This window comes from Pinus tabuliformis, chromosome X (genome assembly GCF_031772625.1).
Source record: "Pinus tabuliformis cultivar Carrire ecotype Pingquan chromosome X, CPIR1, whole genome shotgun sequence".
Classification (NCBI taxonomy): domain Eukaryota; kingdom Viridiplantae; phylum Streptophyta; class Pinopsida; order Pinales; family Pinaceae; genus Pinus; species Pinus tabuliformis.
Window position 1 is genome coordinate 1,199,993,714 of NC_142308.1, and position 16,290 is coordinate 1,200,010,003.

Below are 16,290 nucleotides of genomic sequence, written 5' to 3' on the forward strand. Positions count from 1 at the left end.
CATTTCCGACACCAAGTGTGAAGGCTGACCTTAAGCTAGATTTTCTTGACCAAACAAGAATTTTTACATTAATGAATGCAACTCTAAACCTTTTGTCTTCCACGGCAGAAATGGAGACAAGATTCTTATTCAAACTTGGCACATATAACACATCTTGTAGATGAATGGTTTGACCAGAATCCAAATGATAAGAAACAGAGCCAGTCCCTTTGAAATGAAGAGTAGAAATATCCCCAAGTATAATATTCAAACTAGTCTCCCTCTCAATGAAATTTGAGAGGATTTTATGATATGCAGTCAAGTGTCTAGATGCCCCACTATCAGTGCTATCTAAAGATGATATTGAAATAGCAGAAAAAAGAAAATATTCAGATTGAGTATTACAACATTATCAACATACATTGTGTCTTTGTACTTCTTTTGAGGGCGCTGAGTCTCCTCAACACTTGCATGGGCAACAGGACCTCTTCCTCTCCTTCTATTGTTGGAGTTGTTGTTGTATCTTTGTTGTTGGTGTTGGGCCTCAGAGCACTTCTTTTAGGACAATCTTGGGATATGTGCCCATAGTTGTCACGTTTGTAGCATTGGAAGCTACTTTGGACAAGTCCCTTCTATTATTGTTGAATGCTGGTGCTGGATTCTTTGACTTCGATTTTGAAGGTCTTCCTTTCCCTTTTCCTCTCTTGTCATTGGCTGCAAATCCCTCTTTTCTGCTACTAGTCCACCAAGGGTCATCTGTACAAGCTGTCTATCAGGGATGATTTCTTCAATGGAAAGATGCTGATCTCTTATTTGAGAGATTCTCGTGAAGTAGCCTATTATAGATTCTGACTTGGTTGTCCAGATGTCACGGAGTTAACTCTTCAAGGAAATGATGTGGCTGAGATGGTTGCTGAGATGGTTGACCTCTTACATCCCAATCAACTTGACATACATCTCCTTTGACTTCTTCAGCTTGGACACAGAAGTGATGAGATGATCTCTGAGAGAATCAATGATGATCTTCTTAGCCTTGATCTCACCCTTCTTGTACTTGGATTTGGCATTGGGATTGGCATTCTCAGGAGTTGCAGCTATCCTGCCCTCCACATACTCCACATCATTCTCTTCAAGGGTAAGATCCAGTATAGCCCTCCACGCTTCAAAGTTGGAGGCATCATTCAACTTTTATTCAATCTTGAAGTAGGAGGAAGTCATCTTGTCCAAGAGAGTTGATCACCAATCAGCAAGAGAGGTGTCTCAAAGGGGTGTTCTCTGTTCTCCAATGGCTGATCTTCACCTCACCTCTGATACCATGTTAATTTTTCTCAAGTTCTCTGCTGTAATAATTTCTTACTTCATTCAATTACATTCGCCCCAAAACAGTTTAGCAATTATAGAGAGAACAGTAAACTGTAATGCACAATAAGTCAACGAAAGTCCCTAAAAATTAGAGAAAAGATGCTCCTTTGACTCCTTTGCATGTGTGAGATACTTCTGCAATTTCAAACCGATTTGTTGTGTGATGTGTTGGTGACCAAATGAGCTTCAACAATGCCACATTTATATGTGATTTAGGATGTGGCTTTCCACACGTGTGGCCAACTTGATGGTCATGAGGCTGACTTGGTCAAACTTATAAATATGAATTTTCTCCATGATTTTGTTAATGAAATTCTGACCAAAGCTGCCAATTTCAATAAGAAGGGGAAAGAAACCCTCACTGATCCTTCGATCTGGCACAGAACAACTATTTGAAAAGGCAGCAAAGTTTGTCTTGTTTATTCTCTTGTTCTGGCCACAGAAACTCTTCTCTTACAGGCAGCAGAATTTTGTAACAGCTCTCTGTCAGTCGTTTTATGCTTCTGAGACAAGACAGGGCTTCAGTGAATTTTTCTTTTGATCAAGCGAAGTTCTGTGCTCTCAAGGACATCCTTGCAAGGCATCCTGTAGTGGGAGATGACTTTTTGGAAGCCTGAACAATTACATGCCCTTGCATGGGCCTTCTGTAGGCAGGAATTATCTTTTTGAAGGAGTGGATCATACCTAGGGTTTTGGGAGCGTCTGTTCTGAGGTTTTCTAAGAGGAGCGAAGCTGATCCTAGGCTCTTACTGTGGGCAGAAGTGGAACAAAGAAGCCAAATACCCTCGCTGTAGCTGGGAGCAAAGTTTTTTGACGCTGAATGTGGGCTGAGACCTACTTGGGAGCTGAACAAGCCATCAAAACCCTTGCCAAAGTAGTACAGTGAATGTAATCCTGAACGAATCTTAGCAGAGCCACAGGGGCCCAAAATCTGGGCTTGAGGCAACATAACCCCTGTTTGAGGTGTGCTGATTGTGTGGATCTTTAATTGTCACATACCTTAAACTGGCAGTGAGTTGGATAAAGTGGAGGGCTCAGAACCCAGGCAAGCTAGGGCAATTAGCTTAGTGATATTAAACTGTTTTTGAAGTATTGCCGTATTGATGGATTTGTAGTTTCTCCTGTTGAATTCTAGAACTTGGGAACTAAAAGTTGTGTTGGACTGGTTAGCTTGTTTGAACAGTAAATGCAATTAATACTATTTGTTTGGTTGACCTGTAATGCTCTGTCATATTGCTAATGTGGATACTGAAGTTTAAATTCTATACTGGAACTGTTGCTTTGAAAATTGGAAAGAAAATTGTGAATAACACCATGAATGTGCAAGGAAACCTAGGGCAAATCTACCCTAGTACACTACACTCGGAATCCCTCTAGGTTCACTCATCCAGGTCCTCCTAGCACACGACTTTCTGCTGATGACATCAACAGACAATCTATTGGCATCTTCCTGGTAGTTAACATGATAACAAAGAGTCTGTTCCCATTATCTACTTCCTTCCTCTACCTGACATAACATTCTGTGGAGCTTTCTTTCTTTCTACATGCTTCTTTAATGCAAGACCCTTTTACAAATTTTCTCCTTTATCTATTTTATTTTCCTTTTGGAGCAGCCTAGTTCACTCACATACTATCATCAGCGATTGTACTTCATAGTCCCATTGACCTACATTTCGGTAATTTATTTGGCATTATTAAAATACACTTATCGTATTTTCTCTTAAGAGGTTGTTTTAGGTGCTTATGTCTCATATGCTGTTGTCTGCCCTGCAATGTATGCACATCGAATTGTCATTCTCATGCAAAGAAGAGGTGCATCTTTATCATTGTCCATGTTAATACACATATTTCCCCTGTTGTTATTGTTCGAATATTGGTTCAAACTAGTCAGAAATGCATGCCTCGGAATTATATTTCGAAATTTTAGCTTTTCTCATTACAGAATTGTGCAGATTACTTCTTAAAATGTTCATTCTGTTCTGGTTAAGAATAGACTATTGCTAACCATGTTAAGATAGCTAATTGATTTGCAATTTTGGTTTGATACTGTTTAATCACTAAATCAGAACTATGCTCTTTCTTCCATGATTTGCATCTTTATTTGAGTAATTATAAAAGGTTTATCTGCAACTTAGAATGAGAGAAGATATAAACAAAGTAGGTTTAAGAAATAATGTTGGAAACCTGAAAGGGTGATACTATTTTGCCTCATTAATATTTTTTTTTTTTTTTTTATTATTATAATTTTTTTTTTTCCTTTCTTTCTTTTCTTTAATGTTTTTCCTTATTAATTTTTTATTTGTTTAACTGGAAATGTATAGGCTTTCTGTTTCACAGCAACTATAATAATGTGATTCTGTACATTTCTCACAGGCAACATTTAAAATAACGATTCAAGCACCTTTTGACAGAGTAGTTTTATCAAATATGCCAGCTATTGAAGAAAAGTCTGATGGACATTTGAAAACAGTCAGTTTCCAGGAATCACCTGTTATGTCAACATATTTGGTGGCAGTTGTTGTGGGAGAATTTGAATATATAGAACAAACAACTACAGCAGGTGTGTGTACATACATGTTATATAGATGGAACAACTATGGCAGGTCTGTGTATGGCCAATTCAGGCTTCCATGAGAATAGATGAATGCATGCATTTGCCAATCGTACGCTTAAGTATTCCATGTCATGTCTAAATGCAGGAAATAAAGTTCGCGTGTATTGTGAGGTTGGTAAAACCAACCAAGGGATGTTTGCTCTGGATGTTGCAGTAAGAACACTTCCATATTATGCCAAGTAAGTAGAATTCTGAATTTATTTGGTGCTCTTTTTGTAGTTGACTTTTGCCCTGAGAACTGCAGCCTGGTCTCCCACATTTCTTGTCAAAATGTTATTATCTTATTCAATGCAATTTTTTGCGTTCTCTTGTTAGTATGACCTGTGGAAATATATGTGGTAAGTAGTCTGAATTTTAATAGCAAAGCTACATATCCATTACTGGCCAAGCTTACTAGCTAGAGGCTATAGGTGACATTATGCTGCTTTCTTTCATTGGAGAATATTTCTGAAAGGTTTTGAACTTCCTACATGTGCCATACTATGCACTCTTAAAACTGCTGTCATGCATGTTTTTTTGTTCCAGAAGGTTATTAATGTGATCCTTGCTTTTTCAGATCAAATTTTGATGTCAGTAAGGTTGAATTTAACATAATGGTTTTTCTTGCTATCTTGAATAAATAAAACCAAAATTGCTAGTGCCCTGGTTCTCCAGTCCTCAACTGGAAGTGCAGAGAAGAAAGTAATGATGGTGATTAATGTGCAATGCATGCCTTCTTAATCTAGTACAGGATATTGATTTTGATTTTGTTTGCATAGTGAAGACAGTCTTGCTTGCAGGGAAAGCTTTGTGTTCACCTCAAATTTTCAGTGGTTGATGCCATACTGTTATCAGTGGCCCCAAAATCTGGAAGATTAGGTTATCTATGACTTTAGCCCCACCATATAGCTATGCAACAACAATCATATAACTACACAATTGAATTTGGTCAATGTTGCAGCAACTTGCATGTTTCCTCAAATAGGTTAATAGCACTCTATGCAACTAGTTCTATGCACTGAAGATGAATAATAATGAGTGTTGTAGCCATTGTTTTAAGATCTGGCCGGCTCGGAACCGACTCGGCTGAGTTAGTTCGAGCCGGGAAAAAAAAATTTCAACCCAGCAGAAAATTCGGTTCGGTTGGCCAAGTAATCACTGACCCGGCCGAGTCATAGCATGACTCGTCCGAGTCAGTGATAACTCGGCCGACTCGGCCGGATCCGTAACTACTCGGCCGGGTAGCTGACAGTGGCCAGTGAACCATAAAAACACTTCTTTTTTTATTTTTATTTTTTTTAATTTTTCTTAGTGTGGGGGACTCCAAAGGGGTTTATGAATTAGTTTGCTGATCTTTGGGGTTCATTCCTCTCTCCCAAACCCTAGTATTTGATCATATTGCCCTACTAAGGCTATGCTATTCATGGTAATGTTATATTCTTAAAGTAAAAGTGACATTCTCCTTCCTTTACTTAAATTTTTAACATTACCATGAAATGACTTAGGATGTTTGAGAGTGGTTCCGGCCTCATTGGATTTCATATGGAGAAAGTAGAATTTTAGATTTCATTCAAAATCCTGCAGACTTATCGGTTTTTCAGGATTTCAAGATTGGGGGATTGTAATGTTTCCATTGAATTTTGTCATGTATTAGGGTATGGAACTCGTAATTAATCAAGAGCACGAATCCCTCTATGTACCTCGATGTTAATGACATTGGTTGTCGAACTCCTCCAGGATTCGCTCCTAAACCGAGAGCTTCTGAAAATGTTGCTCTCGCTCCCATTTTTGCTCCCGCTCCCGCTCCCAAGTAACACTAAGGCAGATGATGTTGGCAACTCTAGCAGTAGCCAGTGGTACTGGTCACAAACTTTTGTTGTAGAGGCCATTTCTAGCCTCCTTGGTTATGTGTTTTTGTTTTGATCTCTATATCATCATCGTGTGTGTATTGGACAGTGCACTGGGTGCCATTTTAATAGAATGGATATATTCATGAGCCTACTTTGATCATATGTTGCCTTCTATCTATATTCTAATGCTGTGTGTTTGGAAACATGAATGAAAATCTTTAAAATTATGTGTTTTTATAAAAAATAAATATTTAGTGTATTTTTTACAATGACCGAGTCATTGAAATCGAGCTGGCTGAGTCGATACCGAGTCGGAGTCGGAGTCGGAGTCGACCCTCGGCCGAGTCGGAGTTTTAAAACATTGGTTGTAGCGTGTATTCTGGATGTGTGTGACCAACGTGTAACATGGTAATATATTGTAGGTGAAAGATCCGAGACCACTTATTTTAATGAGTTGACAATATTTTTATCATTTTTGCAATAAGCCTAAAATTCATAGAAAACATTATGGGCATGGCATTGGATGAGCCTGGTGGTTTGTTAGAAGAACAACATAGAAAATATTTGAGCAATCTATATTGCAAAATCTAAGAAGAGAGTTTGTAATTCCAAGCAATAAATTGTACATCTAGAAGAGTGTCAAGGAGATCACTAGTTATTATTGTGGCAAGAAAGGTTGCTATTTGTGTGGCTTAAGTACAGGAATGAGTAGTCCCATGGAAAAGGGAAGAAACACTAAGGATATTTTCCATGGAAAAAGGATCTTGACAAGTGAAATTATATAGTGAAAAGAGTTGATTGCTGACCTCACTTGTGGCAAGAAAATCTGTGGAAGGTTAATGCCTTATCACTGTACAACACATAAGTGGTAGGAGAGTTTTGGTTTGACAAGTTTGAACCACTGTTATCAGAACCAAAGGAATTGATTGGTTTGACGGGTTCGGTTCAAGGTTTGGAACCTGAAATGGCTGGTTTGGTACCAAATTGGCCGATTTTGCAACGGAACAGGTCAGTTTCCATTCAATGTGACCAAAGATGTTCTAAATGCAATGCTTTTAAAAAAACAAGATTTTTTGAGCGGGACAACCTAATATTCAAGCCTATGGCCCTCCTACAATATCTATCCAAGTCATGGTAATTTTAAATTCTTAAAGTAAAATGATATCCTTTTACTTATTTTTTAACATTAACATGAATTGATTTAGGATGTTTGAGATTGGTTCTGACCTCATTGGATTTCATACGGAGAAAGTAGAATTTTAGATATTGCTCAAAATCAAACAGAATTAACAGTTTTTCAGGATTGGGGGGGATTGCAACGTTTCCATTGGATTTTGTCATGTACAAAGGTATGGAACTAGTATTTAATCAAGAGTACCAAACCCTCTATGAACCTTGACGTTAGAGGCATTGGTCATTGAACTCCTCTATCATGACCTTACTAAAAATGTACCTATCACTCAAATAAAATCTTGACTTGACATGCTACGTTTCTTCTACCTTATTTTAATGCTTAGAGAGTGATATTCATGACGAAGATCCCAATATAGGCAATGATTTCGATGATATGTAGGTATTTGTTGTAGCATGATTTTTTTTGGATGCTAGAGGCCATCTAGAGCCTGTTTGTTGTATTTTCAGTTTGGAGATGGATTGCACTCGGTGCTATTTTGGTTATGTGCATGATTACATGCTATATAAATGAGAACTTTTGCTTCTTTGTGTATAAATGGTTTGGATTCATTTGGATGCACATGAATATATATGCTTTTCTTTAAAATTTGAATACTTTGTGTTTTTGGTTGACTGTTTTTTTGGTCGAATTTTTTTTACCGATTTCGGTCTGTTTCCAGTTAAGAGGGTTTTTTGGTTTCATTTACATTGGTTTGAACACATAGCACTTGGATATATCGAATTTGGAGACAATAGAACCTTGGAGATCTAAGGAGAAAAAACAATCAAGTTTTTCTTAGTAATGTAGAGGAAAGGGATGCTAAGAATTATTGTAGGTCCTTGAATAGAAGAAAGGACATCTTGTTGTATGTAGGTATTTGTTGTAGCATGATTTTTTTTGGATGCTAGAGGCCATCTAGAGCCTGTTTGTTGTATTTTCATTTTGGAGATGGATTGCACTCGGTGCTATTTTGGTTATGTGCATGATTACATGCTATATAAATGAGAACTTTTGCTTATTTGTGTATAAATGGTTTGGATTGATTTGGATGCACATGGATATATATGCTTTTCTTTAAAATTTGATTTTTTTGTGTTTTTGGTCTAGTTTTTTTTTACCGGTTCCAGTCCGTTTCTAGTTAAAAGGGTTTTTGGTTTCATTTACATTGGTTTGAACACATAGCACTTGGATATATCAAATTTGGAGACAATAGAACCTTGGAGATCTAAGGAGAAAAACATTCATGTTTTTCTTAGTAATGTAGAAGTAAGGGATGCTAAGAATTATTGTAGGTCCTTGAATAGAAGAAAGGACATCTTGTTGTATGTCAAATGGTGAAACTCAATTTGAAGGTGAAATTAAATATAATGGGAGATGCCTCATCAAAGGCAATAAGAGGAATAATGAGATAATAACGATGGCGATGAGGAGAACCTATAGCAATATGATGTAAATATTGGTGGTGAATGAATGAGGTTACCAATAGTTGGGAAAAGCAAATTATGGTAAATGAGGTGTGGAAATCTAAATTATTAAAGTCTGTAGCTATACAACTAAAAATGGTTCATGGATTATCTTACATAGAAGTCTTCAATTGTCAATTTACAAGTTGTAATTGATGACCTTCATTTATGATTACAAAAGGAAGGGACATGCTTATATCTAACTTCAAAATATTGAAGTAAACAAACTAGTCTTACAAGTGACTGTATCCTTTGCTACAAGGGGCACTAACACTTCACAAAGTCTTGTTTCCCTTCCTCCACACGTGACCTGTGATGCATTCATACAAATGTGGGATACAAATGTTTGTCATGCAATTGGATGGTAGGTACAAGGACACTTATTGCATGTTGGGAAGTAGAACAATGTCCCCTAGATATTATCTTTGGTTGTTTGGACGCAGATTTTTAGTGCACACTATTAACACTGGATTTGCCTCATGAAATCCTTGTGTTAAAGATCGAGCATATTGTGTATGTAAGTGAGCATACACGTTAGTACCATAGTTCATTGTCCAAGGCTTGGCCAACATTTCTTTGGATTGGTTCAGAGTCATGAATGTTCGCATGAGTTCGGCCAGGAGCACTTTGGGCTATATAATTTTAGCAGGTGTCCCATGGAACTGGCGTGTTTGTTGTACCTGCACACATGAACTGTGGTTACCTTTCAAAGTTATTTGAGACCTACAAGTTGACAATTATTGATTAAATTGACAAATATTTTTGCATTGGTTGGTTATTTCTTCTACATGGATGTGAACATTGAGGCTGCCGAGTTTGTCATTAAGTGAAACTTTGTCTTCAAGTCTTATTATAATCTGGTCTTGTGCTTCATTTATGCAATTGCTTGTTGTTGTGAAGATAAATCCTTTTTGTGGACAGAAGCAATCTCTCTAGTCCTATGAGACGATCTAGCTACAAACCAGACTAAGTAGTGTAAGCTTTCCCAGTTTATGTTGAAAATGCAAAGTGAGAGAGAGAAACCTACCTCACTCTGATGCTAAGTGCTCAACCTTTGATGATGATCTCAATCCCTTCGCTTCCAGGCCCCCTCCTCGCCATTCCTTGTGTCCGAATGCCTGCAAGAGAGATCAAAAGACAACAAGAAATACAAGAGCATACATAATATAATTCAAACATAAACTACATGACAGATCAAGGAGCATCATGCTAAATGAATAAATATTTAGACATTTATGGAAAGTAAACACCAAATGTATATATTAATGAATCCAATGTTGAAAATAGCAACAAGAAATGTTAAAAATAGAATCCAGAAATTCCAATTTAATTTGTCCTTGAATAAAATTGTGAATTAAATTTGTAATTATTTTCTCATAGCAACTTGTAACTCAGTTAAGTTAACTTAGTTAACTTGGGAATTTCGAGTGGGAAGTCTTTTGGAAGTCATGTAAGTGTTCTCCCTAAATTTTAGGGGTCCAATATGAGTTTAGATTGAGTTGTAATTAGATAACTCAGTTTATTGAGTTATTATAGACAGTTAAACTAGTTCTAATTGTTTGTTGAACTAGTAGAGGATTAGTAGTGAGTTGGTGCACTGGTGCATCCATAGGTGCTGCTCTAGTTAATTTAAGGTTCTCTCATCAGAAACTCATGCATGTCAATTCCGAGAAAGACCCAGCTGAGACTAGAGTGCAGGGACAATGTACTATTAGTTGTATGATTTACTGAGTTGTAAATATCATGCATGCAATCAGAGAAGGACCTATGTTCGGATTATGCAGTTTTGGAAGCATGAATTCCCTTTAAATATGGGCTATTCATCCTAGGAATTGGGCAAGGAAATAGGGGCTTGGAGAGCTACAAAATAGGCTAAGGATTTGGCTTGAGCTAGCTTGTGAGCTGGAAGTTGATTATACTTGTGCAGGGATTGTTCTTGTGAGAACAAACATTGTATTTTCATCTTGGATTTCTGATTAATGCAATATAGATAATAGGGGTTTTGAGCTGTGGCTTTCCTCTTATAAATATTGTGTTATGTGCCATTGATGTTCTTCCTCTTGCTGATTATTGTTTTCATCAATCTATTGGCTTTCGCTAGTTGAAAGTAGGAGATTCTTGTCTCTTGTTTTAATAGATTACATGAGCTTGTGAATCTACAGGAAATTCCACATGGTATTAGAGCTACATATGTAGAAAAATCTACATGGTATCAGAGCTAGATTTGTAGGAAAATCTATATGGTATCAAAGCTACATATGTAGAAAAATCTACATGGTATCAGAGCTGATTACAGTACAGTAGAGGAGATTTCGAAGTTTTTGAATTCAGGGTTACAGATGAAATTCGAATTTGCATTACATACTTTAGGATCGGCAGATGGCGTTTTATGGTTTGCGGCTCGGGTATGCCTTGGATGTAGCTCGAATTATATAGCCTGGAAGGACAAGATGGAGGCCGTGTTGGTGGATAATGGCTTGAAGGAATTCATTGATCAAGACATTCCTAAGCCACCAGCATCGGATGCAAAAGATCTGGCTTAATGGAAAAGTGTGTGGCAAGGGCGAGGTGAATTATCCTTGAGGGAGTTCGACACCACATTGTCTCGAGTCTCCATGGCAAGGAAACTCCGCATGCTATGTGGAAAGCATTGACGAATGCGTTTCAGAACAACAGTGACCATAGGAAGATTGGCATAGATGGACAAACTTAGAGAAACCAAGATGGAGGCGGGCGACTTAATTCCAAATTACTTGACTAAGTTCACCCATTGTCGGGATGAGCTTGGAAGTGTTGGGATCACTGTTGCCGAGGATGATATGGTAAGCCTAGCTATTCTAGGACTTCCCAAGAGTTGGCATAGTTAGTTATCAGGACTCTGTTAATGGCAGGGAGAAACCGCCAAATTGGGAATGACTGTGGTCGGATTTCGTATAAGAGGAGTTTCGACTGAACACTAGAGATGGGACCTCTTCCAAGGAAGTGGAAGGGATTTTTCCTTAGCGAGTAAGGCAAAGAAGGCCAAGGGAAAGAAGTCCCAAGGCGAGGCGGGCAAGAAGAAGATGGACTTGTTGAAAGTCAAGTGTTTTCATTGTCACGAGCATGGGCACTATGCCACGAATTGCCCATAGAAAAAAGCAAGCAAGAAGGAGGTTACGGTAGCTACAGCAGGTGAAGCTCTAGCTTCACAATTCAAACTTGATTTCACTCTCATTGCATGCATGGCCAACACTGTAATGGGGAGGCGTGTGGAATCTTGACAGTGGTGCCTCGTTCCATATGACAGAGAACATAGATCCCGTTAGTGATTTTGAGGAGAAAGACCTCAAGCAGAGCATAGAGTTTGGAGATGGCGGGAGGCATATAGCTACTGGGATCGATACGGTTACCTTTCAGAGGGAGTTTGGCTCCCCTCTCAGGATCATAGATGTGATGTATGTTCCAGGACTAAAGAAGAATCTTGTTTCAGTCGCGATATTGGAAGACCGTGGCTATGATGTGATTTTTAGTAAGGGAAAGGTTTTCCTTATACACATACCCACGGGACAAGTGAAATAGATCGGTGCACGGGTCAAGAACTTGTATGCTCTTGAGGTACAAGATGCATACAAAGCCTTGAAGTGCAAGGCAAAGGTTAGAGAATTGGTGGTTGAGAGGGAGAGTAAATTACCTTTCAACATGCAGCCCCAGAAGAAGCCTTAGAAGCAGCTTCAAGAAATTGTGGAGCAACCACAATTGGAGAAGTTGAGAGGAGAGCGAGTGGAGAGATCCACTCAAGCAGAGAAGAAGCAATCTCAGACAATTGTGGAGCAGCCACAATTGGAGAAGTAGAGAGGAGACCGAGTGGAGGCATCCACTCATGCAGAGACCTTCAGTAGGGGGAAATTTCAAGCCAAGTGGGCAGAGGGAGCACATGCAGTCGTACCTTTAGGTGTGAGGTGGGGCGATGTGAAGTGATAGTCCCAAGAGGGCTGAAATTGGTCAGGGTCCATTGAGAGGTTTTATCTCATGGATTGTACCCTGCTACGGGAGCCCAAAGTACATAGTAGTAGGATGAATCAGTGGTGATTGATGCAGTCAGAGATCAGAGTGACAGAGGCTAGAGCAGTTAGATACTAAAGAGCGCAAAGTAGGGTTGACAATAGTGCAGAAAGGCAGAGTCAACAGAAGCGTAGAGTTTTCAATCGACATAGGCAATAACAGTCAAAGACCTTGATGACAGATGCATCATACTGATTCAGGTTGGATTTTTTGTTTTTGTTTTTGGAGTTGTTGTAGCAACAACACTAGAGAGGAGTGTTGCATGCAAAACATTCCGAAGGTTCAAGATCGGAATCGAGTTGAATTCCATTTTTGTTGAGAGGGAGTTTTGAAAATAGCAACAAGAAATGTTAAAAATAGAATCCATAAATTCCAATTTAATTTGTCATTGAATTAAATTGTGAATTAAAATTGTAATTATTTTCTCGTAGCAACTAGTAATAGTTAACTAAGTTAAGTTGACTTAGTTAAGTTAGGAATTTCGAGTTGGAAGTCTTTTGGAAGTCATGTAAGTGTTCTCCCTAAATTTTAGGGGTCCAGTATGAGTTATAGACAATTAAACTAGTTCTAACTGTTTGTTGAACTAGTAGAGGATTAATAGTGATTTGGTGCACTGGTGCATCCAGAAGTGCTACTCCAGTTAACTGAAGATTCTCTCATCGGAAACTCATGCATGTCATTCCTGAGAAAGACTCAGTTGAGACTAGAGTGCAGGGACAATGTACTGTTAGTTGTATGATTTACTGAGTTGTAAATATCATACATGCAATCAGAGAAGGACGTATGTTTGGATTACGCAGTTTTGGAAGCATGAATTCCCTTTAAATATGGGCTATTGATCCTAGGAAATGGGCAGGGAAATAGGGGCTTGGAGAGCTGCAGAATAGGCTTAATGATTTGGCTTGAGCTAGCTTGTGAGCTGAGAGTTGATTATACTTGTGCAGGGATTGTTCTTGTGAGAACAAGCATTGTATTCTCATCTTGGATTTCTGATTAATGCAATATGGATAGTTGGGGTTTTGAGCTGTGGCTTTCCTTGGATAAATATTGTGTTTTGTGCCATTGATGTTCTTCCTCTTGCTGATTATTGTTTTCATCGATCTAGTGGCTTCCGCTGGTTGAAAGTAGAAGTAGATTCTTGTTTTTCGTTTTAGTAGATTACATGAGCTTGTGAATCTACAAGAAATTCTACATAAAAAAGGGAAGCATACAACCATTGCCTTGATGTTGGAGACCTCCTTTGTAGTGGATTTCCAAGTTCAAGCCAAGACTATTCAAGCACTCCTCCTTACTTAGATGGGCAACATTTGGGCATAGTTTCAGCATAAGAATGCATGCAATCAATGATCAACCCATTGAGGAAAGTGAAGAACGAATTTATAGTGATTGAGAGGAGGCTAGAGGTCCACCAAAGAGGGAAGAAGATCCTTATCTTGAGGCTTCTAGTAAGAGAAGCTTCTGCTCCATTTTTGGAGAAATTGCCTAAAGAGGACCAACGTGTATTTTCCTATCTAAAGTCGCGCTGCCAACATTAGTCACTAGTTAGACAAAAGGTTATCATCACAGATTTGCCTATTAAAAGTAAGGTTGGTTTTGCAAATTAGGGGTTTTCACAATTTTTTGTAGAATTACTTCAAAACATTAGTTCTCCATCTCTTCAAGGATGTGTTGAGCATATAATTCATGGTGAATGAGTTTACACAGCTTGTGTTGCTTTATAACATTTGTGACGACAGTGGCACAAAGGACGACACTTCGGGCACAAAGTTGGGAATGCGAGAAAATACTATGTAACAAATGCCCCCTAAAGCATGAAAGCAGAACAAGAAGTGATAGTTGAAGTGCTTTATCAGTTAAGGCAAGGAGCTTGGAAGGCCACCATCAAGACACCTTCAAATTAAACATGATACAATATATGACATCTCTGATATATACATATGCTGGATAATACATCTGAATAGGCATCAAAATATAATAGATGAATCCATAGCATGGATACAACCATTCGTCTGAAAAGGATCATGTCTATGGATCCACGACATGGACGCATCCATCCGTATGAAAAGGATCATGTCTAAGGATCCATAGCATGGATGTAGCCATCTGTATGAAAAGGATCATGTATACAATCATGAATACACAATAACTCAACATAGCCTTGATTTTAACAGTTGAGATCCAAGATCTTCATCTTTATCCTGACCAAGGACTGAATCTAACCATGTGAATAGATATGTTGACGTCGAACATGGTAGAAACCACCTGATTACTGGTCAATAATGTAAACTGTTAACAGGCACGAGAGAAACCACCAATAATGACGATGGCCCTCAAGGTACACCAGTACAATCTTCAAGTGCGAATAGGTGGGTTGAAGTCGAACACTTGCAAAATCATTCAATCGAAGGCCAATGATGTAAGCTTGTTGTCGAACACGAAGAACTTGCCATTGAGGCATGTAAGCTCCAAGGTACTGAAAGGGCATTTCTAAATCATCTTCCTGGATAATGAGTTGAAGTCAACAGGGAGCGATCCGTCGAAGGAGGGCCATAAAGTTTCCCACATCTTCGACATGAAACATAGGATATCGCAAAATGATAGGAGTGATTCAGGATTGTTGTAGAGAGGGTCAAATAAGTATACAAAATTTGACTTTGCAGATAGGACTTCTCTTGAACATATCAGCGACACGACTCTGGAGTTTGGCAGCGTTTGACTCAAAATGGGATCAGAGGTCATGGTGACAATAGGGGTGATCGAATCAGAGGCAAACGGATTTCCCAAACCCAGGAAGGCGAGTGGAAAAGAGAGGATATCTCAAACTCGACACAAGATACAGATGAGTGTCATGTTCAAGAGCGACATGCTGCCTTTTATACAAGGTACAAAACACACTTTACTTCCATTTTCCCTTGCTATTGCTAGCGAGTACCTCTTTATTTTTATTAAAAAGCTTGAAGAGGATAACATATGCTTGTTGTATAAGTTCACTCTTCGGATGAATCCATCCTAGTAAGTTTAACGAGCCCTGGGAAGGAGTAGCTCGGTCTCGTCATGGTGACAAGTCCCGCGTCATTTAAGTTTTATGAGTCAGACGGAGGGGTAACTCAACATCTTTTTCATGTCTAGAGAGTTTGAAAAAGAGGCGGAAAAGAAAACTCCAGATATCGCTTTTCATAGATAGTCTCTTAAGTTCGAAAAGGTAGAAAACAATACTCAAGAGAACCTCTTAGCCATGTTTAACTAAGGTATTCCTTTTTTGTAGCTAGGCTATCTCAGTCTGCAAAAGGGTTAAACTTATACTGAGTAGACGTCTTTTTATTTACTTTTACTAGTTTGAAAAGACAAGTGCTCGACAATCTTTTCAAGAGGCTGGCTAATAAGACCACTCATCGCATATATTCCTCAGGCAAGGGTACAACAACCAAGTGAAAGCGTATGATCGGCCAAAGAGATGGTGGCGATGGAATGGACAAACCAAGGCTCATCTGGCAAAAACAGGCTGATGAAAACGACAATCATGAAAGTTAAATTGGGAATGGTTTCATTTTTACATAAGCTTGAAGAAAAAGGACTAGGATTCCCGTCAGAGGGGTTTCCATGGTTGGTAGACTCAAGAACTATTGCCATTAGTCTATACCTAATATCTACTAAGGACTATTTCCACAGGAAGGATACTATTCTGTGGTCAATTAATTTTAGAAATTAACAACAAATAAATCAAAAAGGGGTAAGCTAGGCAAAAAGGTTTACCGAGTATTCGTGAACACATGTTGGCGGAACCAAGGACTTAATGTACGACGGCCAATCTCCCCGAATGTTGTGTTC

General features: G+C 38.6%; 1 protein-coding gene across 1 annotated transcript in view; it reads left to right on the forward strand.

The window, feature by feature from the left end:
- Nucleotides 1–16,290, forward strand: part of LOC149144268 (aminopeptidase M1-like) — a 117,960-nt gene that overhangs the window by 12,061 nt on the left and 89,609 nt on the right. The window contains 2 exon segments of the mRNA XM_089448166.1: nucleotides 3,715–3,901; nucleotides 4,041–4,134. Of these exon segments, the coding sequence (XP_089304292.1) occupies nucleotides 3,715–3,901; nucleotides 4,041–4,134 (281 nt within the window).